We start from the raw sequence: 27,438 nt of genomic DNA, 5'->3' as shown, positions 1-27,438 counted from the left end.
TTCTGCCTTCATTTGGGGATTTAGAGCATTCACATTTAATGATGTGGTTAGACTTAAATCTATCATCTAGACATTTGTGCTCGATTTGCCCCATTTTTTTTCTTTTTCTCTTAATTAATTTTGGATTATTTGAACCTTTTTTAGGATTTCATTCTGTCTCTTTTGTTAGCTTATTACTGTAGCACTTTTTAAATATTTTAGTGGTTGTTTTAAGATTTATAATTTTATCCTTAATTTTAAGCTGTATCTTCAAGTGACATTATACCACTTCACGTATAGTGTAAGAGCATTACAGTAGTATACTTTCATTTCTTCTGTCCTGACCTTTGTGCTATGGTTGTCATACATTTCATTTTTATATATGTTACAAATCCCATTCTACACTGTTATCAGTAAAACATCAGTTATCTTTTAAAGAGATTTAAAGCGTAAGAAAAATATCTTAAGATTTTTACGGCCATTGTACTCTTATATCTTAAACCAATGTAGCTACCATTTCTTGTGTTCTTCATCCTTTTTTATAGATCCATGTTTTCATCTAGTATCATTTTCTTTCTATGTAAAGAACTTCCTATAATATTTCTTATAGTATGGCTCTGCTGGTGATGAATTCTTTCATCTTTTTTATGTCTGGAAAAGCTTCACTTTAGTTATTGAAAGTTATTATTATTATTATTTTTTGCGGTACACGGGCCTCTCACTGTTGTGGCCTCTCCCATTGCGGAGCACAGGCTCCGGATGCGCAGGCTCAGCGGCCATGGCTCACGGGCCCAGCCGCTCCGCGGCATGTGGAATCTTCCCGGACCAGGGCACGATCCCGGTGTCCCCTGCATCGGCAGGCGGACTGTCAACCACTGTGCCACCAGGGAAGCCAACTGGAAGTTATTTTTGCTGGGCATAGAATTCTAAATGACATTTCTTTCAGTTACTTTAAAGTTGTTGCTCCACTCACTGAATTCTCACTTGCATTGGTTCCCTTTTCCCCTGGTTTTGAGCAGTTTGATTATAATGTGCCTTTGTGTAGTTTTCTTCATGTTTCTTGTGCTTGAGGATTTTTGAGCTTCTTGGATATGTGGGTTAATACTTTTAATCAAATTTAGAAAAAATTTCAGCCATTATTTCTTCAGATCTTTTTTTTCTGTCCTCCCTATTTTTTTTCCGAAGACTTCAAGTAAATGTGTATTAGGCTACTTGAAGTTGTCTCCTAGCTTACTGAGGCTCTATTTATTATTTTTTAATAATTATCTGTTCTCTCGGCATTTCAATTTGGGTTGTTATTATTGTTTACTAAACTTTTCTTTGGCTGTGTCTAATCTGCAATTAACCCATCCAGTATAGTTTTCAGCTCTAGAAGTTCAATTTGGATTTTGTTTTTGGTATCTTTCAAGTCTCTACTTATTTTTTTTAAACAATATAATAACTGTGTTAACATGTTTGTTGACTTCTGGGTCAGTTCTGGGTCAGTTTGGTTTCTTTTTTGTTTTTTTTTTTGTGGTATACGGGCCTCTCACTCTTGTGGCCTCTCCCGTTGTGGAGCACAGGCTCCAGACGCGCAGGCTCAGCGGCCGTGGCTCACGGGCCTAGCCGCTCTGCAGCATGTGGGATCTTCCCGGACTGGGGCACGAACCTGTGTTCCCTGCATCGGCAGGCGGACTCTCAACCACTGCGCCACCAGAGAATCCCCTGGGTCAGTTTTGATTGATTTTTGCATTCACTGTAAGTTTTGACTGAATGGCAGACATCGTGAATTTTTACCTTGTTGAGTATTATATGTATTTTTGGATTCCTATAAATATTTTTGAGCTTTGTTCTGGGAAACAGGTTACTTGGAAACAAATTCATTATGTTGAGTCTTGCTTTTAAGATTTGTTAGGCTTCTAAGATTAGTCTGTGGTTAATTAATTCCCCACTACAGAGGCAAGGTCTTCCTGTGTACTCTGCTGTAGGGGTCAGCAAAACTATTGGTAAATCTGACTCTCAGGCTGTATTTGTAAATAAAGTTTTATTGGCACACAGCGATATACACTCACATATTTCTATGGCCGCTTTTATACTACCACAGCAGAGTTGAGTAGTTGCAACAGAGATCATATGGCTCTCAAAACCTAAAATGTTTACTGTCTGCCCCTTTTTAGAAACAATTTGCCAATCCCTGCTTTATCCAGTGGCTCATGATATGTGAGGTTTTCCAGCCTGGCTGTTGTAATTAGACACTATTTCTGGCCCTGCTTGAGCACTGGGCACTCTAATACTTTCAAGTGGTTCTTGTCCCAGTCGTTTCTCAAATGAATGTGCTGATCAGTATTCAGCTGAATACTTGAGCAAGTCCCTGTAACAGTCTCTGGAATTCTATCTCTGTGAAGCTCTCTTCTCTTCAGTAGTCAGTCCCATGAACCTTGGTCTCCCTAGACTCTCAACCCTCTGTCTTCCACAGCTCAGAGAGTGCCAGGTTCTGCCTGGATTACCCATTCCTGCAGTGTGACTTGGAAGCTCTCTTAAGGTAGTGAGTTGGGGCAGTGATTGCGCTCACTTTGCTTTGTTCCTCTTCACTCAAGACATTGGTCTTTTGTTACCTGGTGTTGATTGTCTTGCAGACCATTGTTCTATGTATTTTGTCTGGTTTTCAGTTGTTTCTTATTTAAAGAAATGTGGAAATAATCTATAAAGATTAATGATTTTTAGTAAGGAAGATTTAAGTAAGCATGTAACTTTTTTCTGTAATTTTTTGAGATATAATTGACATACAACTATAGTTAATATTACTGTATTGTATATTTTGTAACTTATTGACATCATAAGTAATTGTACCTTAGATTGTCATTTTTCTGAATTAACCAAGTTAGAAACAGTTACCTGGGTCCGTACCACTAGGAAGATAGTAGCTTTGGAGGGAAAAGCTGAGGTTAGGGCAGTCTCAAAGTCTCGTAGTCGTACCAGAGTTCTCAGGTAAATTCATGACCTAAACAGAAGGATTTTTGAGGGCTTTGGTGCCCCACACAGGAATTTTTTTGTAAGGTAAAGTGTGTGAACCTATGAGTTACACCGTCTTTTAAGTTTTCCTTGATCTTAAAAAAGTCTAAATCTAAAGAGAATACCCCAGACTAGCCTTGAGGAGTAGCCTTAAAAGCTCTCCCAGGAGAATCTAGAAGCATCAGAAAACACAACAGGCTAAAATCATTTGTTTCCCATTGAAAGAAATAGAAATGGCTTTCAATATTTTTAAGATGCTGTGTTTAACATTGAAAATGTAAGAATGCTATGAATCTTCTCCAGCTGTTAATAAGTTTCTTGGGGGTAAAACAAAGTTACTAGATTTTTACTTTTTATTAGCTATACTTAGTTATGAACTGTATATTGTCATATATACCAACAAATGTGTATCAGCATATGTACATAACAAAAAAGGAAAATTTTATTACTTCACAGTTATAGGAAGCAGTGTAAACTGATAGGAAACCCCTGGACCTGGTATTCATTTGACGAGATTGTTATCTTGGGTTCTGCCCCGTTAGTCCTCAAGTTCCTCTTCTATAGAATGGGAAGGTGGGTTAATGGAATTGGAACAGGATTCCCAAAGCGCTTTACAATTCTAAAAAATTCTGAGTTTTTATTATTTTAATGAGTAGAACTATGGGTCAAATACTCGTTAACAAGTTTACTGCTTGTTATGCATGGAAAGTCTGTTTTTCTCCCACGTGGTAATTAAAGCTTTCTACCCTTGAAGTCATGGGTGCTCTGAATTGGTAAAGAAGACTAGAATTTACTATGTGGTTATAAAAGTCCTTTCATTACGGGGTTAAGTAATGGTGAGAAATGTGACCTCTACTGTTTAGTGAAAGATCTTTTTAATATACAGAGGCATTGTTCTTTTTGGTATAATAATGAAAGCATTCATTATATCTAGCTTTTGGATCTAATCTGTATAGAATCAGTTGTTTGATAATGTAGTATGACCCTGATTGCAATTCATGGGGGGAAGGAGTGGTTGTAGTTGCTGTTAAGATCCTAATTATAGCATTTCTTTTGCACTTGCAAGATGAACTTCATTTTATCAATGCTTGTGAAGAAGGAGTAATTGAATTCCTTCAGGATTTACTGTTGGGTAATCACTGATGACGTACTTCTTTTTAGATTTTTGTGATTAGCTATCAATATAATTTGATCCAGCTGCTTTCTCTTTGTGGTCATATTATTGTTAGTGAGAACTGAAAATGTCTTTTGTGCTTCAGTTAATCATCCAGTTATTTGCTTCTTGAAGGCCATGATTACCTAAGTTTAGAATTACTTGCTAGATTTTAAGATTTTATTTAGTCTTTAAAAATGAAAAGTTTTATATTTGTGAGCATATTTTAACATTTAATTCTTAAAGGGAATATAGTCATTCTACTGTAACTACCTGTAGAAAATAGGACAATTTCTATATTATCTTTGATCATTTTAAGCTTGATTATCAGAATTTTGAAATTATATTCTTCCTTAGCCCTGTTTACATACAAATCTTTTCACTGTAGTACGAGGAGAAATGAGGGTCCCTGAAGAAGCTCTAAAGGTAAAAAGTTTTTACTTATTTCTTTTGTAAATCTACCATTTACTAGGGTTGATTTCACTCATGTATATTTCACTTCCATTTTAAAATGTTTTATAGCACGAGAAGTTTACCATTCAGCTTCAATTGTCCCAAAAATCTTCAGAATCAGAATTATTGAAATCTGCATGTGCCAAAAGCATAGATTCAAAGGTAGCAGATACTGCGGCAGAAGTGCCGCACAAAGCTACAGAAGCACTAAAATCTGAGGAAAAAGTCATCGGTAAGTTAACCTCTTTCAAAATATCATATATATACTCAGTTATGAAGAAATTGCATGCTTTGTTCTCAAAAGCTTGGCCATATCCTTATAAAAATAATTAATGATAATAATGACAATTTCAGAGTGGGTTTTAATACAGCCAGCGCTTCATTAGAAAGCATTATAAAACATATAATTATATGGCAGTTGTATGTAGGTGCGTTTAATATGTTTAAATATTTGAAGAAAATACATATATTTTGCCCTATAGTATTTTTATTATTTCATGTTTGCTACATTTTTTTCTGGATTGTAACTGAAATGAATGAAAAGGAAATGTCCACTAATGCCTACATCATCATAATTATCGTATTTATAGTATTCCAGGAACTGTAAAAAATATTTTATATAGATAATCCCATTCATACAAAAGCAATTTTTAAAACTGCTAGACATTACCAGATTGCTCAAACATAAATCTGTTAGTCCAGTTAACAACTAGTTTAAATTTAATTACTGTGCAATGCCCTTAGGTTTTAAAAAAAAGTAAAAAAACGGTCATTTATACCAAAATTTAGTTTTATCCTTCATATTTAGATTTATGAGCCATTTCTATATACCAAAGAACTAATTACACTTTGACAAAAAGCTATTGGGCTATAGCAGTTTACATTACTTAGATAATAGCCAGTGCAGAATTTCATTTATTTCATCATGTTCAATATTGAATGAGATTCACAAATACTAAGTTATTCAACTTAGAGTACTTTTCACCTATCTAGACTATACAGTTGACCCTTGAACAACACTGCTTTGAACTATGCAGGTCCACTTATATGCAGATTTTTTTTCAGTAGTAAACACTACAATACTACAGGATCCACCTTAGTTGAATCTATGAATGTGGAACTGCATATATGGGGGGACTGTGGATTTGGGAGGCTGACTATAAGTTATACTCGATTTTTCAACTGCAGGGAGGGTTGAGGCTCCTAACCCCGTGTTGTTCAGGGGTCACCTGTACTTTTTCACTTAATAAATCAACTGGGCAATTCTAGCATTCTGCAAAAGCATTTTTTTTTTCTGTTTCATATGCTTTAGACAGATTTTTCCCACCTCTTTCCAGATACTTCTGCTATGCCCCGTGGTACTCCATTATATGGGCAGCCATCATGGTGGGGGGATGATGAGGTGGATGAACAAAGAGCTTTCAAGTCAAATGGCAAGCCTGAAGAGAAAAATCATGAAACTGGAACATCAGGTAAAAAAATCTCAGACTGTGACATTAAATAGGTATTTTAGGAAGAACTTATCATCGAAGCAAAAATCTGTCTACCCTTAAAAGAGATGTCTCCTATTCTTTAATATGTTAGAAATAGTTGATGAATGTTTTAATGACATTGTCATTTTAAATTAAATTTATTTATTATGAATGATTCTCTCAAAGTATTAATTCTAATATCTTTGTAAATCACTTTTATTTAAAATATTTTTCCTTATTTAACTTATTTATGAGGGTGTTAAAACTTGATATATAGTTAAGTAATATAATTGGGCATTTTAAGTATTTTAAAATAATTTTTTAAATGTTTTAATTAGACCAAAATAGTAAATACAAACTAGTTTTGTGTGTTTTCATTAGATTCACAAACATATAATCATATTTTTAAATGAAAATTTTTTATTATGTTCAAAATGTTGTATGAAGTTTAAAACTTCTTTAAAATCTCAGCGTGCCCAATTTGTTGGGGTATGGTAGCAACAAGATTAGCTGTTCGGCAGCCAGAATGAAGAAATAATTCTGGATCACATTCTCAGATTAATAGTCAAGGAACATAATCTTTTGTTGCTGGAGAAGTTTAGTAATGAACTAAGTGAAAAGCCAGAAAATCAAGATTTCCAGGAAATAAATGGAGCTATCAGTTGTGTGTCACATAAGGACTTGACGAGGACATCAACACTGAAGGATGAACAGCCAGTTTCCGTGATAATAGCAGATAAGGATTAGAACTGGAGGAATTAAATACATGCACCAGGGAGCAGTATGGAAAGCCAACTTTGACTCTGAGTCAAGGATAGATTCCATCAGAAGTTCTGTCAACTTTCTACCTTTGACCATAATTCTGCAAGGTAAATAAGAGATTTTTCTTAGCTGGAGAATAAGAGCACTGGTTCTTAAATATGCTCTAATTTTACCAGGGTACAAGTCTTAGAAAGCTGGCCTTATCAACTTGATCTTAAAGTGTCCAAAACTGAAAGTTGTGAACTTTGCAAATAAATTCCCATCTCAGTTTCCTTGTTTCTGTGGCCAACACGTTTTTTTCTTCATGTTCAAGCTCAGAAGCTTAGTATTAATTAGCATACCCTCAAATGCAAATAATAGAAATGCCACCTGAGACTAAACAGGAAGGAAATCTACTGGCTTAAATAAATAACTGAACCTCTTCAGGATTGGTTAATGCAGCATCTCAATGGTGTCATCAGCTAGCTATTTTCTCTCAGACTCTCTGCCCTTCTATTCACAGTGGCTGCATACTGAGGGAGTTTCCCCTCGTACTCATATGCTGCTTGCCAGTAGCAGTTGGAGTGCATGCTACTTTGATCACATCCAGTGGGAAATAGCACAGATCGCTTCTAGAAGAACCCCTGGAAACCTTCCCCAAAGTTTTCAACACATTTGTCATCTCATTGGCCTCTCGTGGGTTCAGGAGTAGGTCACCTGCTTATTTCTGAACCAATCCCTGGCAAGGGTTATGAGATTATCCTTAAGCCAATCGTACCCATCCTGAAGCTGAATATGGGGTTAGTTTTCCCTTAAGGCACATGAGCTGTATCAGGGAAGAGTTAAGAGATACCTGGGAATGTTGGAGTTCTTTTAGGAGGGAAGAAAGGGAAATGGATTTTGGAAGGCAGTCAAGAATGTCTACTTTATATGAAATCTTTGTGTCTTCCCTTCCTTTCACCTCATCTATTATATTGCCTACTTCTGTTGCCCTTTTTTTCCATTGAATCATAATTGAACTATTTCCAGTTTCAACCCTTCTGCAGTTCATTTTGTATAATAAATCTAAGCTGCCATTTTTTTCCTTTCTTTAAGAAACTACCGTAGCTTCCTTTTGCTTGCCAAATAGATATTATGTCAAAGCTCTCTCTAATTTTGTCCCACTTTCTTAGCCTTGTATCCCACTACCAGTTGTTCAGTGCTCTCTCCCAGTGCATTTCCACATAAATTAGACTAATTCTTGTCTGCTCTTCTCCCACAGACATGTATACACATAAATCAGGTAATATAAAATTCTAAAGGGTATGTCTGTTTATATATATTGCTAATATGTAACACTTTCCTTCAGTATTTTGTGTGTATGCCTTCTCATCTAAACTATAAGTTCCTTCAGGGATCACATATTATATTATCATTGTGTACTAGAGCCACCTAGGAGAAAGAGAGAGAGGGAGAGAGAGAAGGGGAGGGGGAGAGAGAGAGGAAGGAAGGGAGAGAAGGGAGAGTGAGAAAAAAAACAATGTACTAATAATTGGTGGTTAACTTAGAAGAAAACACAGCAGAATTTAACTGTTGCCAAATTCTGAAAATAATTGTGATACTGAGTTTATCTAGCCATTAAAGATCCTTCCACCCTCACACACAAAACAACTTTTGAAATCTGAAATACATATCTTCTAGGATACAATCAATGTAATTACAATAAATGTAAATACAGTAAATGTAAATTTTGTCCTGGAGACAGAACCATGACTTATTAACAACAGCTAACACTTCAGTGGTGCTTCCTTTATCAAGACACTCTTCTTAGTGCCCTGCATATGTTTAATCATTTAATTCTCTCACAGCGATACCTAAAAGTAGTTACTGTTATCATCCCCATTTTATAAATAAGGAAACGGCGGCAAGGTGATGTGAATTTATTCACAAGGTCAGCCTGCTAGCAAATAGTGTAGCTGGGATTTGAACCCAGGTACCTGACTCTCGAGTCCATGCTCTTAACCACAGTTAACATTTCAGCAGTCATTACACACACACACACACACACCACACACACACACACACACACACACACACACACACACACAGAGTCACTCCAAAAGAATATACTTCGTAGAGTATAAAGATTAAAACAAGCACTCCAAAAACAAATTGACATAAAAAATTGATCTCTCGTACCTAAGTGTAATGAAATGAATTTCAAACTGTGAAGCATCCAGTAGTAATTTCATCCATGTGAATGAAACTAAATTCTTAAATGATTACCAGCTTGTGTCGCGTGTCTCATTGAGTATCTTTTCTGCCAGATGACAAAAGCTGTCTCATAATCTTGGGATTATTTTTGAGTTAGAAGGAATTAAGTGATATATGTCTTTTGTTAAGTAGCTTGAAGCACTCTGTCAGATTCAGCTGATTAAAAGCCTTAATGAGAGTCTCATTTGCTTTCTTATATTAGTATGAGGATGTTATTGTTTCAGATTTATCATTTGTAGTTTTTTAAAATACAGGGTGAGAGAAACAGTTTACTAATCTGAAATAATTTATGATGCCAGCAGATATTGTAGAATCAAATTTGAAAATGTATATTGAATGCTATTTCACTTGGTCATTTTGAAATTAAGGTTTTTTTTAGTGTTTCAGATTATGAAATATAAATGATTAGTTTATTTGTGCTCTAAGCATGCTTTTTTGGTAAAAGCAAAAAGTGATTTGCTTCTTGGTTACCAATTTTTAGAATGTAAAATCTTAGTATTTATTTTGAAAGGTGAACATTCCAAAAATGATAATAGAGAATCTACTACCTAGTAACTTTCTGTGTCCCTTTCTGTGGGTCCATGTGTATCCAGAATCTCCTACCAATTTACCTTAAAGCCCAAAGAACCCTAGAAGCAAATATTAGAGCAATCAAGTTCTCCTGAAATTGTGTGAATATTTGAGTCCTATTAAAGGAGAATTTATCCTCATTTTAGTTCAGGTATGCTCTTCTACCTTCTAACTTGGTTTAAACGGTTTAAACATATTTTCGGTTACAACTAAAGGCCTTTAAGTGTTGCATACAGTTTGAAAAGGTGTGTACAACTGTGAAGAGTAGATTTTTGGCTCTTTTACACTGATTTTTAATCTAATTAAACTAAATTTGAAAACTTTTGAGTTGTAGTTCCTTTTTGGTAAAAGGAGTTTCCCAGTCTTTGTAATTTGAAGTACTTGAATATACTAGGATGGATATCTTAAGCAGAATTTGCCTTCATAATTATAGTCTTTATCATCTTGAAACAGCTTAATATTTCATTTAATTTAGTACAGAAGAATGAAGGGAACATATTTTCTGAATTATGTATGTTATAAAGTTCCCTGGAAGGTCACACAATCATAAACTACCTTAAGAATTCAAGGATATTGCTCTTCTGATTTAGATAAACATAATTAATTCTAGCATAATCAGGTATTAAATACTTTTAAATATCTAGCAGTTGAGATTAATAATAAACTATTGGTATAAATAAAATATTAGTATTTTAGTATATAATTTAGTTTACTTTAGTATAAACAAAATAGGTTTTGAATAGAAATACATGTTAAATTCATAAATTTCAGAATATGTTTCATCAGTGTACTGAGAAAGGAAAGCTGTTTTATTTTTCTATATTAATTTAGAAGACCCCTAATAATTTTTCTAGTGGGCGTACAATTCCCATACATACTAGGCCCACACTTGATCTGGTTTTATCATCTTCAGAGAAATGAATTCCTCTACATAATGAATTTTCCAGATGACTGAACTTTACTTTTACAACTGAAATTTTTTTTAAGTTTAACCATTTCCTATATTTCTATTAAATGAATTACCCATGTCATTGCCTTCTTAAGCACAGAAGGCTGAATATAATTTAAGTGTTTGCTTTATGACTCAGAAGCATCATTATGAACATCAGTGATTGAACTATGATACATTACAGTGATGCCTTTGGGAGACTTGAAGTATGTAAGACTGTTTGCTCCATATACTGAATGAATGGTTCTGAACTACTGTGTTTTTGAGCCATGTGTCTGCTCTTGATTGTTTTTTGTCTTATCTCGACCACTTGACTCTTCTTAGTGCAATATGTCTGACCTTAATCCTTGCTTTTACATCCCCTCCAGATTTGCCACATATAATCTGAGTAAATAGTCAAAAAAGGTTCTCAATGAAGGACTTTCCTGGTAGTAAAGATCACAAATATGATGATATAGGTGTTGTCATATCTGTCTTGGGTTTTTTATTTTAGAGTTAGATTTTTGGTTTTAGTTTCTTGTTTCCCTAATTAGCTATGTTGAAGAGTTGGGGGAGGAAAAGTAAGAGAAACATTTATTTTTGTGCCAGACTTTTTCTGGATAACTTATCTCACTGAATCTTCACAGCAATCTTATGGGTAGATATTATTTTCTCATTTAACAATGAGGAAAATGAGAATTAAGGACTGACAGAGACAGGACTTACCTGATTTCAAATCTTCTCCCTACCTTCCACTAATCATATCATATATGCTGCCTTACCACTCTGTTGTGCTGCTTGACATTGTTAGATAAGCGATTTCTGGTTAAATTAGGTGTTAACTTGTATAAGTCTCAGGGTTTCTAGTCCTTGGAGTAAAGGCAGTTTTGAAGTAGGACTAACTTAGGAAATAATAATCTTAAACATAGTTATGTGCAGTTGTTGATCTCTGCTTTTTTAATGTGTTATAATGTGAAAGCATATTAAAAGCATGTCAGTATTAACTGTGAAGTTTTTTTCACAAGGGAGGAAAATTGGGAACATACTCATTTGAATCGTGAATAACAAGTAAATGATAAATGCTATACCTCTGGGCCAGCTTTTTGTAGTTATTGCTTCATAGTTCAGCTACATCATTTTTTTTGGGTATTCAGGAAAGGGTAGTAGGAAACTACTAACCCTTGTCCTCAGGGTTACTCTGTTACCTGTAAGGATGTGGAGAGCAAAATGAATGAATGAATGAGTGAATAACGATAGATAGATAGGATAGGTTTGCTTATTTATTTATTTAGCATCTTTATTGGAGTATAATTGCCTTACATTGTGTTAGCTTCTGCTGTATGACGAAGTGAATCAGCTATATGTATACTTATATCCCCATATCCCCTCCCTCTTACGTGTCCCTCTCTCCCCTCTAGGTGGTCACAAAGCACCGAGCTGATCTCCCTGTGCTATGTGGCTGCATCCCACTAGCTGTCTGTTTTACATTTGGTAGTGTATATATGTCCATGCCACTCTCTCACTTCGTCCTAGCTTATCGTTCCTTCTCCTCAAGTCCATTCTCTATGTCTGCATCTTTATTCCTGTTCTGCCCCTAGGTTCTTCAGAACTTTTTTTTTTTTTTAGATTCCATATATACATGTTAGCATATGGTATTTGTTTTTCTCTTTCTGACTTACTTCACTCTGTATGACAGATTTCTAGGTCCATCCACCTCACTACAAATAACTCAATTTCGTTTCTTTTTATGGCTGAGTAATATTCCATTCTGTATATATGCCACATCTTCTTTATCCATTCATCTGTAGATGGACACTTAGGTTGCTCCCATGTCCTGGCTATTGTAAATAGTGCTGTAGTGACCATTGTGGTACATGACTTTTTTTGAATTATGCTTTTCTCACGGTATATGCCCAGTAGTGGGATTGCTGGGACACATGGTACTTCTATTTTTAGTATTTTAAGGAACCTCCATACTGTTCTCCATAGTGGCTGTATCAATTTACATTCCCACCAACAGTGCAAGAGTGTTTCCTTTCCTCCACACCCTTTCCAGCATTTATTGTTTGTAGATTTTTTGAAGATGGCCATTCTGACCAGTGTGAGGTGATACCTCATTGTAGTTTTGATGTGCATTTCTCTAATGATTACTGATGCTGAGCATCCTTTCATGTGTTTGTTGGCAATCTGTATATCTTCTTTGGAGAAATGCCTATTTAGGTCTTCTGCCCTTTTTTGGATTGGGTTCTTTGTTTTTTTGATATTGAGCTGTGTGAGCTGCTTGTATATTTTGGAGATAACGCTTTGTCAGTTGCTTCATTTGCAAATATTTTCTCCCATTCTAAGGGTTGTCTTTACATCTTGTTTACGGTTGCCTTTGCAGTGCAAAAGCTTTTAAGTTTCGTTAGGTCCCATTTGTGTGTTTTTGTTTTTATTTCCATTTCTCTAGGAGGTGGGTCAAAAAGGATCTTGCTGTGATTTATGTCATAGCGTGTTCTGTGTTTTCCTCTAAGAGTTTGATAGTGTCTGGCCTTACATTTAGGCCTTTAATGCGTTTTGAGTTTATTTTTGTGTATGTGTTAGGGAGTGTTCTAATTTCATTCTTTCACATGTAGCTATCTAGTTTTCCCAGCACCACATATTGAAGAGGCTGTCTTTTCTCCATTGTATATTCTTGCCTCCTTTATGAAAGATAAGGTGACCATATGTGCGTGCGTTTATCTCTGGGCTTTCTATGCTGTTCCATTGATCTATATTTCTGTTTTTGTGCCAGTACCATACTGTCTTGATGACTGTAGATTTGTAGTATAGTCTGAATTAAGGGAGCCTGATTCCTCCAGCTCTGTTTTTCTTTCTCAAGATTGCTTTGGCTCTTCGGGGTCTTTTGTGTTTCCACACAAATTGTGAAATTTTTTATTCTAATTCTGTGAAAAATGCCATTGCTAGTTTGATAGGGATGGCATTGAATCTGTAGATTACTTTGGGTAGTAGAGTCATTTTCACAATTTTGACTTCTCCAGTCCAAGAACATGGTATATCTCTCCATCTGTTTGTGTCATCTTTAATTGCTTTTATCAGTGTCTTATAGTTTTCTGCATACAGGTCTTTTGTTTCCTTAGGTAGATTTATTCCTAGATATTTTATTCTTTTTGTTGCAATGGTAAATGGGAGTGTTTCATTAATTTCTCTTTCAGATTTTTCATCATTAGTGTATAGGAATGCAAGCGATTTCTGTGCATTAATGTTGTATCCTGCTACTTTACCAAATTCATTGATTAGCTCTAGTAGTTTTCTAGTAGCATCTTTACGATTCTCAGTGTATAGTATCATCTCATCTGCAAACTGACAGTTTTACTTCCTCTTTTCTGATTTGGATTCCTTTTATTTCTTTTTCTTCTCTAATTGCTGTAGCTAAAATTTCCATAACTATGTTGAATAATAGTGGTGAGAGTGAGCAACCTTGTCTTGTTCCTGATCTTAGAGGAAATGGTTTCAGTTTTTCACCACTGAGAACAATGTTGGCTGTGGGTTTGTCATATATGGACTTTATTATGTTGAGGTAAGTTCCCTCCATGCCCACTTTCTTCAGAGTTTTTATCATAAATGTGTGTTTAATTTTGTCGAAAGCTTTTTCCTGCATCTGCTGAGATGATCATATGGTTTTTCTGCTTCAGTTTGTTAATATGGTTTATCACATTGATTGATTTGCATATGTTGAAGAGTCCTTGCATTCTTGGGATAAACCCCACTTGATAATGGTGTATGGTCCTTTTAATGTGCTGTTGGATTCTGTTTGCTAGTATTTTGTTGAGGATTTTTGCATATATGTTCATCAGTGATATTGGCTTGTCATTTTCTTTTTTTGTGACATCTTTGTCTGGTTTTGGTATCTGGGTGACAGTGCCCTCGTAGAATGAGTTTGGGAGTGTTCCTCCCTCTAGTATATCTTGGAAGAGTTTGAGTAGGACAGGGGTTAGCTCTTCTGTAAATGTTTGATAGAATTCGCCTGTGAAGCCATCTGGTCCTGGGCTTTTGTTTGTTGGATGATTTTTAATCACAGTTTCGATTTCAGTGTTTGTGATTGGTCTGCTTATATTTTCTATTTCTTCCTGGTTCAGTCTCTAAAGGTTGTGCTTTTCTAAGAATTTGTCCATGACTTCCAGGTTGTCCATTTTATTGGCATAGTGTTGCTTGTAGTAATCGCTCGTGATCCTTTGTATTTCTGGAGTGTCAGTTGTTACTTCTCCTTTTTCATTTCTAATTCTGCTGATTTGAGTCTTCTCCCTTTTTTTCTCGATGTGTCTGTCTAATGGTTTATCAATTTTGTTTATCTTCTCAAAGAACCAGCTTTTAGTTTTATTGATCTTTGCTATTGTTTCCTTCATTTCTTTTTCATTTATTTCTGATCTGATATTTATGATTTCTTTCCTTCTACTAACTTTGGGGGTTTTTTGTTCTTCTTTCTCTGATTACTTTAGTTGTAAGTTTAGGTTGTTTATTTGAGATGTTTCTTGTTTCGTGAGGTAGGATTGTATTGCTATAAACTTCCTTCTTAGAACTGCCTTTGCTGCATCCCATAGGTTTTCGATCATCATGTTTTCATTATCATTTGTTTTTAGGTATTTTGTGATTTCCTCTCTGATTTGTTCAGTGATCTCTTGGTTGTTTAATAGCATATTATTTAGCCTCCATGTGTTAGTAGTTTTACAGTTTTTTTCCTGTAATTGATATCTAGTCTCATAGCACTGTGGTCAGAAAAGATACTTGATATTATTTCCATTTTCTTAAAGTTACCAAGGCATGATTTGTGACCCAAGATATGATCTATCATGGAGAATGTTCCATGAGCACTTGAGAAGAAAGTGTATTCTGTTGCTTTTGGATGGAATGTCCTATAAATATCAATTAAATCCATCTTGTTTAATGTATCATTTAAAGCTTGTATTTTCTTATTTATTTTCATTTTGGTTGATCTGTCCATTGGTGAAAGTGGGGTGTTACAGTTCCCTACTATGATTGTGTTACTGTCGATTTCCCCTTTTATGGCTGTTAGCAATTGCCTGTGTATTGAGGTGCTCCTATGTTGGGTGCATAAATATTTAGAATTGTTATATCTTCTTATTGGATTGATCCCTTGATCATTATGTAGTGTCTTCTTTGTCTCTTGTAATAGTCTTTATTTTAAAGTCTATTTTGTCTGATATGAGAATTGCTACTGCAGCTTTCTTTTGATATCCATTTGCATGGAATATCTTTTTCCATCCCCTCTCTTTCAGTCTGTACATTTTTTCCTAGGTCTGAAGTGGGTCTCTTTAGACAGCATATATACGGGTCTTGTTTTTGTATCCATTCATCCAGTTTGTGTCTTTTGGTTGGAGCATTTAATCCATTTATATTTAAGGTAATTGTTGATATGTATGTTCCTATTCCCATTTTCTTAATTGTTTTTGCTTTGTTATTGTAGGCCTTTTCCTTCTCTTGTGTTTCCTGCCTAGAGAAATTCCTTTAACATTTGTTGTAAAGCTGGTTTGGTGGTGCTGAATTCTCTTAGCTTTTGCTTGTCTGTAAAGGTTTTAATTTCTCTGTTGAATCTGAATGAAATCCTTGCTAGGTAGAGTAATCTTGGTTGTAGGTTTTTCCTCTTCATCACTTTAAGTATGTCCTGCTTCTCCCTTCTGGCTTGCAGATTTCTGCTGAAACATCAGCTGTTAACCTTATGGGGATTCCCTTGTATGTTATTTGTTGTTTTTCCCTTGCTGCTTTCAGTATTTTTTCTATGTATTTAACCTTTGATAATTTGATTACTATGTGTCTTGGCATGTTTCTCCTTGGATTTCTCCCCTATGGGAGTCTCTGTGCTTCCTGGATTTGATTGACTATTTCCATTCCCATATTAGGGAAGTTTCCAACTATAATCTCTTCAATTGTTTTCTCAGTTCCTTTCTTTTTCTCTTCTTCTTCTGGGACCCCTATAATTCGAATGTTGGTGTGTTTAATGTTGTCCCAGAGGTCTCTGAGACTGTCCTCAATTCTTTTCATTCTTTTTTCTTTATTCTGCTCTGCGGTAGTTATATCCACTATTTTATCTTCCAGCTCACTATCTGTTCTTCTGCCTCAGTTTCTGCTATTGATTCCTTATAGAGAATTTTTAATTTCATTTATTGTGTTGTTCATCATTGTGTTTGCTCCTTAGTTCTTCTAGGTCCTTATTAAACGTTTCCTGTATTTGCTCCATTCGATTTCCAAGATTTTGGATCATCTTTACTATCATTACTCTGAATTCTTTTTCAGGTAGACTGCCTATTTCCTCTTCACTTGTTAGGTCTGGTGGGTTTTTACCTTGCTCCTTCATTTGCTGCATATTTCTCTGTCTTCTCATTTTGCTTAACTTACTGTGTTTGGTGTCTCCTTTTCTCAGGCTGCAGGTTCGTAGTTCCCATTGTTTTTGGTGTCTGCCCCCAGTGGGTATGGTTGGTTCAGTGGGTTGTGTAGGCTTCCTGGTGCAGGGGAATGGTGCCTGTGTTCTGGTGGATGAGGCTGGATCTTGTCTTTCTGGTGGGCAGGACTGCGTCCAGTGGTGTGTTTTGCGGTGCCCGTGACCTTATTATGATTTTAGGCAGCCTCTCTGCTAATGGATGGGGATGTGTTCCTGTCTTGCTAGTTGTTTGACATAGGGTGTCCAGCACTGGAGCTTGCTGGTCATTGAATGGAGCTGAGTCTTAGCATTGAGATGGAAATCTCTGGGAGAGCTCTCACCGATTGATATTATGTGGGGCCAGGACGTCTCTGGTGGTCTGATGTCCTGAACTCAGCTCTCCCACCTCAGAGGCTCAGGTTTGACACCCGGCTGAGCACCAAGACCCTGTCAGCCACACGGCCATCCAAGAAGGATAGAACGGAAGCTGAGAAGTCAGCAGAAGGCAGGTCTAACAGGTTTGATTCTGAATAGAATACAGCTGAAAAGTGAATATTAGGAGATTAATTGTAAAGTAGATTCTCCTAAAGGTACTGAAAATTGCAAGAAATCACTTACCAAAGTTGAGCAAGCATCAGAGCCAGTAGGATATGTTTGTAAACCAGTTGTACTGTATGAAATTGATCAAGTACAGTACATAGTAAATAAATCAGTGTTGAAAAAAATAAAAACATTAATGAGTTTATTAATATATGTAAAGTAGTTAATGCATATTACTCTCATGGAAATTTTAAGTGACAGGCCTTCAGAGTAAACACTCAAGTGGATACTTTAAGGAAAAGATAAATGAACTCTGTAATAAAGAAATTTTTAAAACGTGACTTAGGTTATTAAGAATCATGCATATGCTCTTCTTCCAGAAAGTGTGTAGAATTATTGCTTTGATAGTGCAGAGTGTTTTTGATACACTTTTTTCATTTTCAGTACTGAGAAAAAGTAGATTTTGAAAAGGATAATTTTTATGTTGAACATTGTTTTTGTTATATATTCTATTTACTGTCTGTGTAATTTGCTTTCACTTTTTTTTGTTTTTTGGAAGTGGAACTTGATGTCTTCTAATACCCTATGCCACACATTTGACTACAGAGATGTTGCTGTTCTATTCTTCTATAACGTAAAAGCAAACAGCTTTATGACTGTTTCATATTCACCCTGTTGCTAAGAAACTGGTTATAGCACCTGAAGAATCCCATCCGTATTTGATATTTGAAAAAATGTGTCAAGACCAATACTTCACTTAATTAGAAAATGATTAGAAACAACCTTGTCCCCCCTGTATTGCCTTTCCTTCCTAATAAGTTATCTGCAAATGGTGTTTCTGTCAATCTGTTTTTAAAAGGAATGCTTTTTTGAGCTTTAGGGAAATATTTTTCATTTAAATTCACTCTTTACCATCGTTTTTTTTTTTTTTACATCTTTATTGGAGTATAATTGCTTTACAATGGTGTGTTAGTTTCTGTTTATAACAAAGTGAATCAGTTATACATATACATATGTTCCCATATCTCTTCCCTCCCGCGTCTCCCTCCCTCCCACCCTCCCTATCCCACCCCTCTAGGTGGTCACAAAGCACCGAGCTGGTCTCCCTGTGCCACGCGGCTGCTTCCCACTAGCTATCTACCCCACGCCTGGTAGTGTATATATGTCCATGCCTCTCCCTCGCTCTGTCACAGCTCACCCTTCCCCCTCCCCATATCCCCAAGTCCATTTTCTAGTAGGTCTGTGTCTTTATTCCTGTCTTACCCCTAGGTTCTTCATGACATTTTTTTTTCCTTAAATTCCATATATATGTGTTACCATCTTGATAATAGTTCTTTTGTTTCCTGAAAAACAGAGCAGTTTAATCTTTAAATTCTTTTTGCATTTGCAGTATCTGATAACAGATTTAAAGCATTTCAGTTATCATTTTCATTTATGTGCCTTCACATATTTTATATATAAATGCATTTGTTTTTATACCTTCATATTTGTCCCTGAGGCAACAGAGGAATAGTGTTCCAGAGTTGCTTACTTATGCCAGCTCTTGTTGATCTGAGATTTATAATTCAGCTTTCCTCCACGGATTTTGACACTTGGATGTATTCTGCTGTATAAAAATGTACCTGAATTTCCTTTTGGAATTAATTGGCTGGCAACTGAATTGTCTATTTTTAACTTACTTGTTTTCATACTGCTGCTTGGATTGCAATGCCACAAGCAAACCACATGTTTTATCTTTACTCATTCTTTCATTCTTTATAAAATGTATCTGTTTTCTTATAAGGATCACACATTGGTAATATTATTTTGTCCTTCTAAAAGTAATGTCTCTGAATGTGATGGTGAAGAATGGTAAGTGGAATCATTATGTCCAGAACATTGCTTACATATTGACGTCATGTTTCTTTCTTCATTTGAGCACCTTTTCTCCTTTGGAAATTTACTTGTTTTCATAGATATTTCAGATATTTCACCCTCCTTATACTTGATAAGGAAGTTTATATTTTTTTCTATCTCTCTGTTTATGTACATTGAACATGCATATCCATCTCCATTTGATTTCAGTTCTTTTGTACTTTGATGATTTCTGGATCCAAGTTGGAAAAAATACGGACCTAGCCATGCAAGGTTCATCTCTTAACTGCTTTGCTATCCTTTGCCACTGTGCTGCTTATCTTGCATCTCCTATTGGTAAATCAGAATTATTTCTCTTCTGTGACATTTGCCATTCTTTTTCATCCAGACTATGATCTGCCTTCTGATTTCCATGGAATAATACAAGTGGCCATTACTGTACTCCTTCAAGTGCTAGAAGCTTCCAAATATTTTGAATTTTGTCTTATTTTTCTTATTAGGGTGCAGCATAGATGCCAAGCAAGTTGAGGAACAATCTGCAGCTGCAAATGAAGAAGTACTTTTTCCTTTCTGTAGGGAACCAAGTTATTTTGAAATCCCTACAAAAGAATTTCAGCAACCATCACAAATAACAGAGAGCACTATTCATGAAATCCCAACAAAAGACACACCAAGTTCTCATACAACAGGTGCAGGGCATGCTTCATTTACCATTGAATTTGATGACAGTACCCCAGGGAAAGTAACTATTAGAGATCATGTGACAAAATTTACTTCTGATCAGCGCCACAAATCAAAGAAGTCTTCTCCTGGAACTCAAGACCTGCCAGGGATTCAAACTGGAATGATGGCACCAGAAAACAAAGTAGCTGACTGGCTAGCACAGAACAACCCTCCTCAGATGGTATGGGAAAGATCAGAAGAGGATTCCAAAAGTATTAAAAGTGATGTTCCAGTTTACTTAAAAAGGTTGAAAGGTAAAGTGAATTGATCATTTTAGAACTTGCTATTTTATGGTAAAGTTCAGTCTTCACAGTTACCAACCTACTATTAGATAAACAATTATATGGTATAAAGCTTCTGCATTTTTGAAGGTTTATATTTGATTTTAAAGCCCAAAAGCCAGCCAAACTGCCCACATCCAACTTACTCATTCAAAACAGTCTGCCTTCATTTTCTTTCCAAAACCAGATTGGTTTTGTAAATTTGTATGTATGCCATTAAATATGTTTCTTTTTCTTATGGAAATAAAAGATTCATTCATTTCACCAGTGGAATTCCCTAGAAGGCAGTTCTCATCATTTTCTTGACTTCAGGAAAAGATATATTCAATTCTGTTCTCTATTATGTGCTTCCTGTAAAATAGCAGTATGTAGATTTTGAAAGTTTTAAGCCATTGGCTAATGGGCTGACAGTTCTACTTTGGTAATATAGTCACATTGTTGGTAGAGTGTTTCAAACTCTTCTCAGGTTACTCATGTCATGAAACAAAATTTTTTTTTGTTTAGAGATATTGGGAATTAATTGAGTTAAGAATTTTTTCACTAGTAAGACTTTTATAAAAATTGTAGTTGAACGTTTATTTGTGAAATAATTATTATATGTGTTTTATTAGTATAATACTTGACGAAAGTTAGTAAATTCTTTCTTTATACCTTGTACCTCGAAGTATCAACTGATCATTTTTTCCATTGATTTTGCTAATTAAATTAATTTAGAATTTTCTGAATACAGTTTTATGTTACTCTATCTTAATTTTATTCAGCAAGCTGTCTGTAAGGGAAAAGATTGCATGTTAATCTGACCATTCTGTTACTATACAAAAAGTTAAAGAGCTTTAAAAGAACACTCATTGAGGTCAGAGATTATATATTTACTTACCTTATATCTCTTTCCTGGGGCTTGAGTATGTGATAGGTACTCAGTAATTTGAATAAATAATGAATGACTTCACTATCATTGACAAGACTGACCCTGGTTTAACCTGTACTTTATGGCTTGGGATTCTGTTCAGCTAATGAAGAAATACCTATTTCTGATTTACTTCTAAGGCATTTCAGGATAGTGAGATGGTGTGATTACCTAATTCTTTGTCAGGGCCTATTTCTATATTTAATTATAATCATAAGCAATTATTACCTGGCATATGAACTTTTAACAGGTGATTGTTGTCTTTACTCCTACTAGATAATAACAAATATATAATTGAGACCTATATCTGTATTGATATATATAGGTTAAAGCTCACAAATGAAAGCTACCCATTTGTAAATTGATCATTTTTATGAACTGGATAAAATAATACTGATATGCTCGTATAATGTAAAAAGTAGTGTGAACTTTGAAAATTTAGAAATGACATCATCTTTTTTAGACCACCCTTAATAAATGTACAAAATGAGCTAAAATATCCTTTTAAAAGCCACCATTAAAAAGTACCTTTATGGGACTTCCCTGGAGTTCCAGTGGTTAAGACTTCGTGCTTCCACTGCAGGGGGCACGGGTTCCATCCCTGGTGGGGGAACTAAGATCCCGCATGCCACTCAGTGTGGCAAAAAAAAAAGAAAACAAATAAAAAACAAAAAACTTTTATTACACCCTTTTATTATAACTGTACTTTTAATAATAGACTTTCAGCAACTGTTCAGTCAAAAACTTGAAAGTAGGCAAAACAGAACAGCTTTGCTTCTGCAAGAGTGGAGTGCACGCGCTTTGGGACAGTTAAAGAAAATAATGTTCACAAAGCCCATACACTTTTACCCTTTAGGAGAGTTGCAACTTTTTTTGGCCACAACTCCTGACTAGGTACAGCTAATCTACCCTTAAAAATACTGAAAGTGGGCTTCCCTGGTGGCGCAGTGGTTGAGAGTCCGCCTGCAGATGCAGGGGACACGGGTTCGTGCCCCAGTCCAGGAAGATCCCACATCCGCGGAGCGGCTGGGCCCGTGAGCCATGGCCGCTGAGCCTGCGCATCCGGAGCCTTTGCTCCACAACGGGAGAGGCCACAACAGTGAGAGGTACGCGTACCGCAAAAAAAAATTTTAAAATGCTGAAAGAACTTCAACATATTAATGCCTGATTAATAATAGACAAAACAGAATCTTGTTAAGAACAGTTCCAAGTGATTTTTTTTGTTGTTAAGTAAGAACAGAAATTGCAGTTCTGATCAGATGTGTTATCTTGTATAACACTGAGAAATGCAAAATTTTTTGAAAAAAGAAAATGGCTAATCTATAGAGAATTTTTAACCTATAACTTAAAGAAAAGATACTGAAAGGACCTGATGCCAAATAAGTGCCAAATTTTTGTATGGTGTTATAAGAGCTAAATTCTGTAAAGATGGCATTTTCATATTGTATATGTGTGTAATATGGGTTATCTGGTCTTACTACACATGAAATATGGGAGTTTAGTTATTTACAGCTCTCACAAACTGGATTCCTTTTCAGTGCATCCAGTGCAACATGAAATAGGTTGTACAGTGTCCTGTTTTTAATGAGTTTTGTATTTGAACTAGTAGTTTTGTTTGGTTCTGCATTCCATCTGCCTATCCCTGATTCCTAGCTTAATTACCAAGGCACGAATTCCATTAATTAAATTAAACACCATTTTTTTCCTTTCAGGTTGCATTTTCAGTAGTTGCTAGTTTGAAGAAAGATTTTCAGATTTAGTCCTGGAAATATTGGAATACACGCGGTTGACTGGAGTAATTTATAGCTTTCTTCTAAAGAGCTATCATAACCCTCATTTGTGATTCAGCCCTCATTTGTGATTCAATCTAAAACATGCATAGAATAACTCTTGATTTTCCATTAAATTCATGCTATAATAATATAATAATTGTCATTTGATTATTTCTTCTAGTATACTTATTATTTAGATAATAAGAATTCTAAATCAGTGAAAAATCAAGTAATTTTCATAAAGTTTCACATTTAATCCCTAGTAGAACTATGAAGGGTAACAAAAAAACCTCTGGTAGGAAGCTGATGTTTTCAAAATTCAACTACAGTATTCTAACTTCACTCGCTCTATATGCTTAACAGAGAAGACATATTTTTATCTAGTTATATTTAGCACCATGCCATTTGTCTGGTAGATTTATGTAGGATTTCATAGACTGCGCTTTTCCATGCTAGGCCTTTTAGCATGCTTTATTTAACTCGCTGAAGCCACCAGAGTTTAAATGAGCACACATGCAAAATTGCGAAAATTCTCATAGCTAGAAAGAGGTTTGTAAAGAATTATACAATAATTGGTGGAAACTACAAATTTGCATTTTTATATTAAAAAGGCAAGGTATGCTATACTTTTGGAAGTTTTGAACGTCACTGAAAGTTAAGTTTCATCACATTTTTTATGGCATTTGCATTCTCTTTTCCTATGTAATGATAATCACTTCAGTGGGATCACACTTTTTTCTGTCTTTTTCTCTCTAATGCTAAAAATAAATTTTTGATTGCTTAAATAAGGTATAAGGTCTAAAGGCAGGATTAATGTTTAATGTTATAAATACAGACTGTCACAGAGATATAGCATTGCTTATCTGTTAAGGCATTGGTGAACCATTATAAAGTTAAAATTTGGAGAAAGAAAAGTAATCCTATTCAGTTGTTTATAAAGGACTCATTGTTGGTTGATAAAATTTGAATGTAAGCATTGCAATTGAGGGAAGTTTGCCGAGCCTGTTACTGAAAAGAACATATGACTTTTGATTGAAAAGGGGAAGGGGGCAAAACAAGCAGCACTTTTGTGTGTGCTTCTAATTTTCTACATGGGATTTTTTCCTTCTCTATTATGCGGTTTCTTTTTTGTGTCCAGGAAATAAACATGATGATGGTACACAAAGCGACTCAGAAAATGCTGGGGCTCACAGGCGCTGTAGCAAACGTGCAACTCTTGAGGAACACTTAAGGCGCCACCATTCAGAACAGAAAAAGCTACAGAAGGCCCAGGCTACTGAAAAGCATCAAGACCAAGCTGTTGTAAGTCACACTGCTTTTATGATTGCATTCTTTGATGAAGACAATCCCAGAAAAAGAAGGTCATATTCTTTTACTCACAGTACGGGAATCTTGTGTCAGGAAACTACTTATTCAGCACCACATACAAAACTTGAAAAAACAAAATCTCCAACAGCAGATGCCAAAGTGGTTTCTTTGTCTTTACAGACTAGCTCTGCGCACCACAGAGGGGGGCATGGTGTTCCACATGGGAAATTGTTAAAACAGAAATCAGAGGAGCCATCGGTGTCAATTCCCTTCCTACAAACTGCATTATTAAGAAGTTCAGGGAGTCTGGGGCACAGACCAAGCCAGGAGATGGATAAAATGTTAAAAAATCAAGCTACTTCTGCTGCTTCTGAAAAGGATAATGATGATGACCAAAGTGACAAGGGTACTTATACCATTGAGTTAGAGAATCCCAACAGTGAGGAAGTGGAAGCAAGAAAAATGATTGACAAGGTAAATAATTGAAATTTGGGTATGATATTAGTTTTCTCGTGGTGTATTACTATTGGAAATTACTAGAGAGTATAAAATGTTCTCATGTAGTCAGTATCTTGAAACTTTAGGATTTTGTTAGGGAACTGCAAGACTAACAATAAGACCAAAATGCTTTCTGATTTTATTCTGCTTATATTGTGAATTTGCCCGAGTTTCATATGTAAAGTCCTGTACGTATAAGCTGATTGGACCTTTTAAAGTTGTATAAATTTAAGATTGACTTTTCAAATGCTATACTTTGGCCATTCTCACTTTGCATTTATTTAAAAACTAAAAATCAAAACCAGATTGCTATGACTCTGTTAATATAAACATGAACATTAACTGATAATAAACAAAGGTTTCCTGCCTACTAATTTCATTTTGGAAGCAGATGAAAATACATATGTTTTCATCAATTTTGTTCTTTTTCCTTAGTTTCTTCTCTTAATTTCTATTAAGTGCTGTCTGTGGTGATAGAAAAGTGTATAAAAACAAAATCAGTGTGTTTATGATACTCTGAGTTTAACCAAGTGTATACCTAGTCACGATGATTATTTACATTTCAGATTTGTTTTTTGATGTTATTGGTTAATGTGTATAATGATTGTTGTACGATTTAAAAAGTAGTTTTGCTCCCAGTAATGGAAGGTTGACTTTAGAATCAGCTGTATATTTTATCCCCTGGAAGATAGAAACATAAATTTGGCTAAACATTAATCCCTTGTTCACGTTCTTGTTACTCAGCACATGAGCAGCATTAGCATCATTAAGGAGCTTGTTAGAAGTACAAAATCTCAGGCCCATCTTAAACATACTGAATCAGGATCTGCTTAAAAGCAGGGTTCATACGCACGTTAACATTTGAGATGCACTAGTTCAGATGATGAGTTTACAGGGTGGTCTTTTAGAGAGCAGACAAGGTAAATAACCCTTTGGGATACAGGAAAATTATTAGGACTTAGGTTTACTTTTTTTTATGTATATAAATTTATTTTATTTATTTTTGGCTGCATTGGGTCTTCATTTCTGCGCGCGGGCTTTCTCTAGTTGCAGCGAGCAGGGGCTACTCTTGGTTGAGGTGCGCGGGCTTCTCGTTGCGGTGGCTTCTCTTGTTGCAGAGCACGGGCTCTAGGCACACAGGCTTCAGTAGTTTTTGCATGCGGGCTCAGTAGTTACGGCTCGCGGGCTCTAGAGCACAGTCTCAGTAGTTGTGGCACATAGGCTTAGTTGCTCCACGGCATGTGGGATCTTCCCGGGCCAGGGCTCAAACCCATGTCCCCTGCATTGGCAAGCGGATTCTTAACCACTCTGCCACCAGGGAAGCCCTGGATTTATGTTTACTTTTTTTTTTTAATTAATTTATTTATTTTTGGCTGCATTGGGTCTTCGTTGCTGCCCACGGGCTTTCTCTAGTTGTGGGGCTACTCTTTGTTGTGCGTGGGCTTCCCATTGTGGTGGCTTCTCTTGTTGCAGAGCACGGGCTCTAGAGCGCAGGCTCAGTAGTTGTGGCGCATGGGCTTAGTTGCTCCGTGGCACGTGGGATCTTCCCAGACCAGGGCTCGAACCCGTGTCCCCTGCATTGGCAGGCAGATTCTTAACCACTGCGCCACCAGGGAAGCCCTATGTTTACTTTTAATTTCATAGTTTTTATTTCTATTTAGGAGTGTGTTCTATAGCGTATGTATATAATTTCTAATATCCATTTATTGAGGAGCACATGATCAAAATTTTTTACTGTTGGGGTATAGACTTCCAAACTTTTGGAGACCCATTAATTTAGGAAATAGATGTTATGAAAGTTGTTAATAAGCAAAATAAAGCAATTAAAAAACAGATAAAGTGATTTTTCTGATTATATTAAAGGAAATCTAAGAACACGGTGGTAGCAATAGAAAATGACTCTTGGTGATTTCGAATTATTTTCATCATTGAGAATCAATAATGACATTTCTGTCAGATTATTTTAAAGTTTATAATTTTTCCTCTGGTTATTGAGAACAAGTATAGTGCTATTTAAAATACTGTCAAATAGAAAATAAAAGGATAGGTTTTGAAAAAAAAAGAATGCTAAGAAGTTTTAAAATTCAGATTAATATTAATTTTATCCTATTATAGCTTTGTTTGGTATATGGATATTTCAGTCATAGTTATTGATGTTTTCTCTATTAAAAGATCTTACAGTGAGGGGTTATATTGTAGTATTTAAGAACGTGAACACTTGCAGGCAGACAGATTTGAGATTAAGTGCAAACCCTACATGTACTAGATATAAGTACATTGAGTAAACTCGAGTAAACTAACCTCTTTAAGCCTGTGTTTATTTTTTTAATAAACTGGAGGAGATTTCACTAGGTTATGAAAAGAATTCAGTAAAATATATAAAAGTCTTATTACAATGCCTATCTTATAGTGAAAGGTCTATAAATGTTAGCTATGTTATTACCCTTACTAGGAGTTTCCACATATGAATCTCTACACTAGGTATTGATTAATCCTGAAAAGTTCCTCAGCATTGAAAGGGCCAAATCTGAAGCTCAAGTGGAAGGTATAGTGCAAGGGAATAGCCTGGCCAGAATAGCAGAAAGCCAAGAAGAAGTCAC

The 27,438-nt window shown here is 35.5% G+C and overlaps 1 protein-coding gene across 13 annotated transcripts in view; it reads left to right on the top strand.

Moving 5' to 3' along the window:
* Window positions 1-27,438, top strand: part of CEP170 (centrosomal protein 170) — a 147,212-nt gene that overhangs the window by 71,843 nt on the left and 47,931 nt on the right. For 10 of the 13 annotated variants that reach the window (XM_067729484.1, XM_067729480.1, XM_067729479.1 and 7 more), the window contains 6 exons: window positions 4,494-4,549; window positions 4,646-4,808; window positions 5,914-6,048; window positions 19,850-20,326; window positions 24,171-24,334; window positions 24,521-24,814. In XM_067729484.1, coding sequence (XP_067585585.1) covers window positions 4,494-4,549; window positions 4,646-4,808; window positions 5,914-6,048; window positions 19,850-20,326; window positions 24,171-24,334; window positions 24,521-24,814 — 1,289 coding nt within the window. The remainder of the gene's footprint in view (window positions 1-4,493; window positions 4,550-4,645; window positions 4,809-5,913; window positions 6,049-19,849; window positions 20,327-24,170; window positions 24,335-24,520; window positions 24,815-27,438) is intronic. The other 3 variants (XM_067729489.1, XM_067729485.1, XM_067729488.1) reach the window with 1 other exon arrangement.

The sequence above is a fragment of the Pseudorca crassidens genome, chromosome 2, assembly GCF_039906515.1.
Source record: "Pseudorca crassidens isolate mPseCra1 chromosome 2, mPseCra1.hap1, whole genome shotgun sequence".
Classification (NCBI taxonomy): Eukaryota; Metazoa; Chordata; class Mammalia; order Artiodactyla; family Delphinidae; genus Pseudorca; species Pseudorca crassidens.
This window is presented reverse-complemented; position numbering and strand designations above follow the sequence as displayed.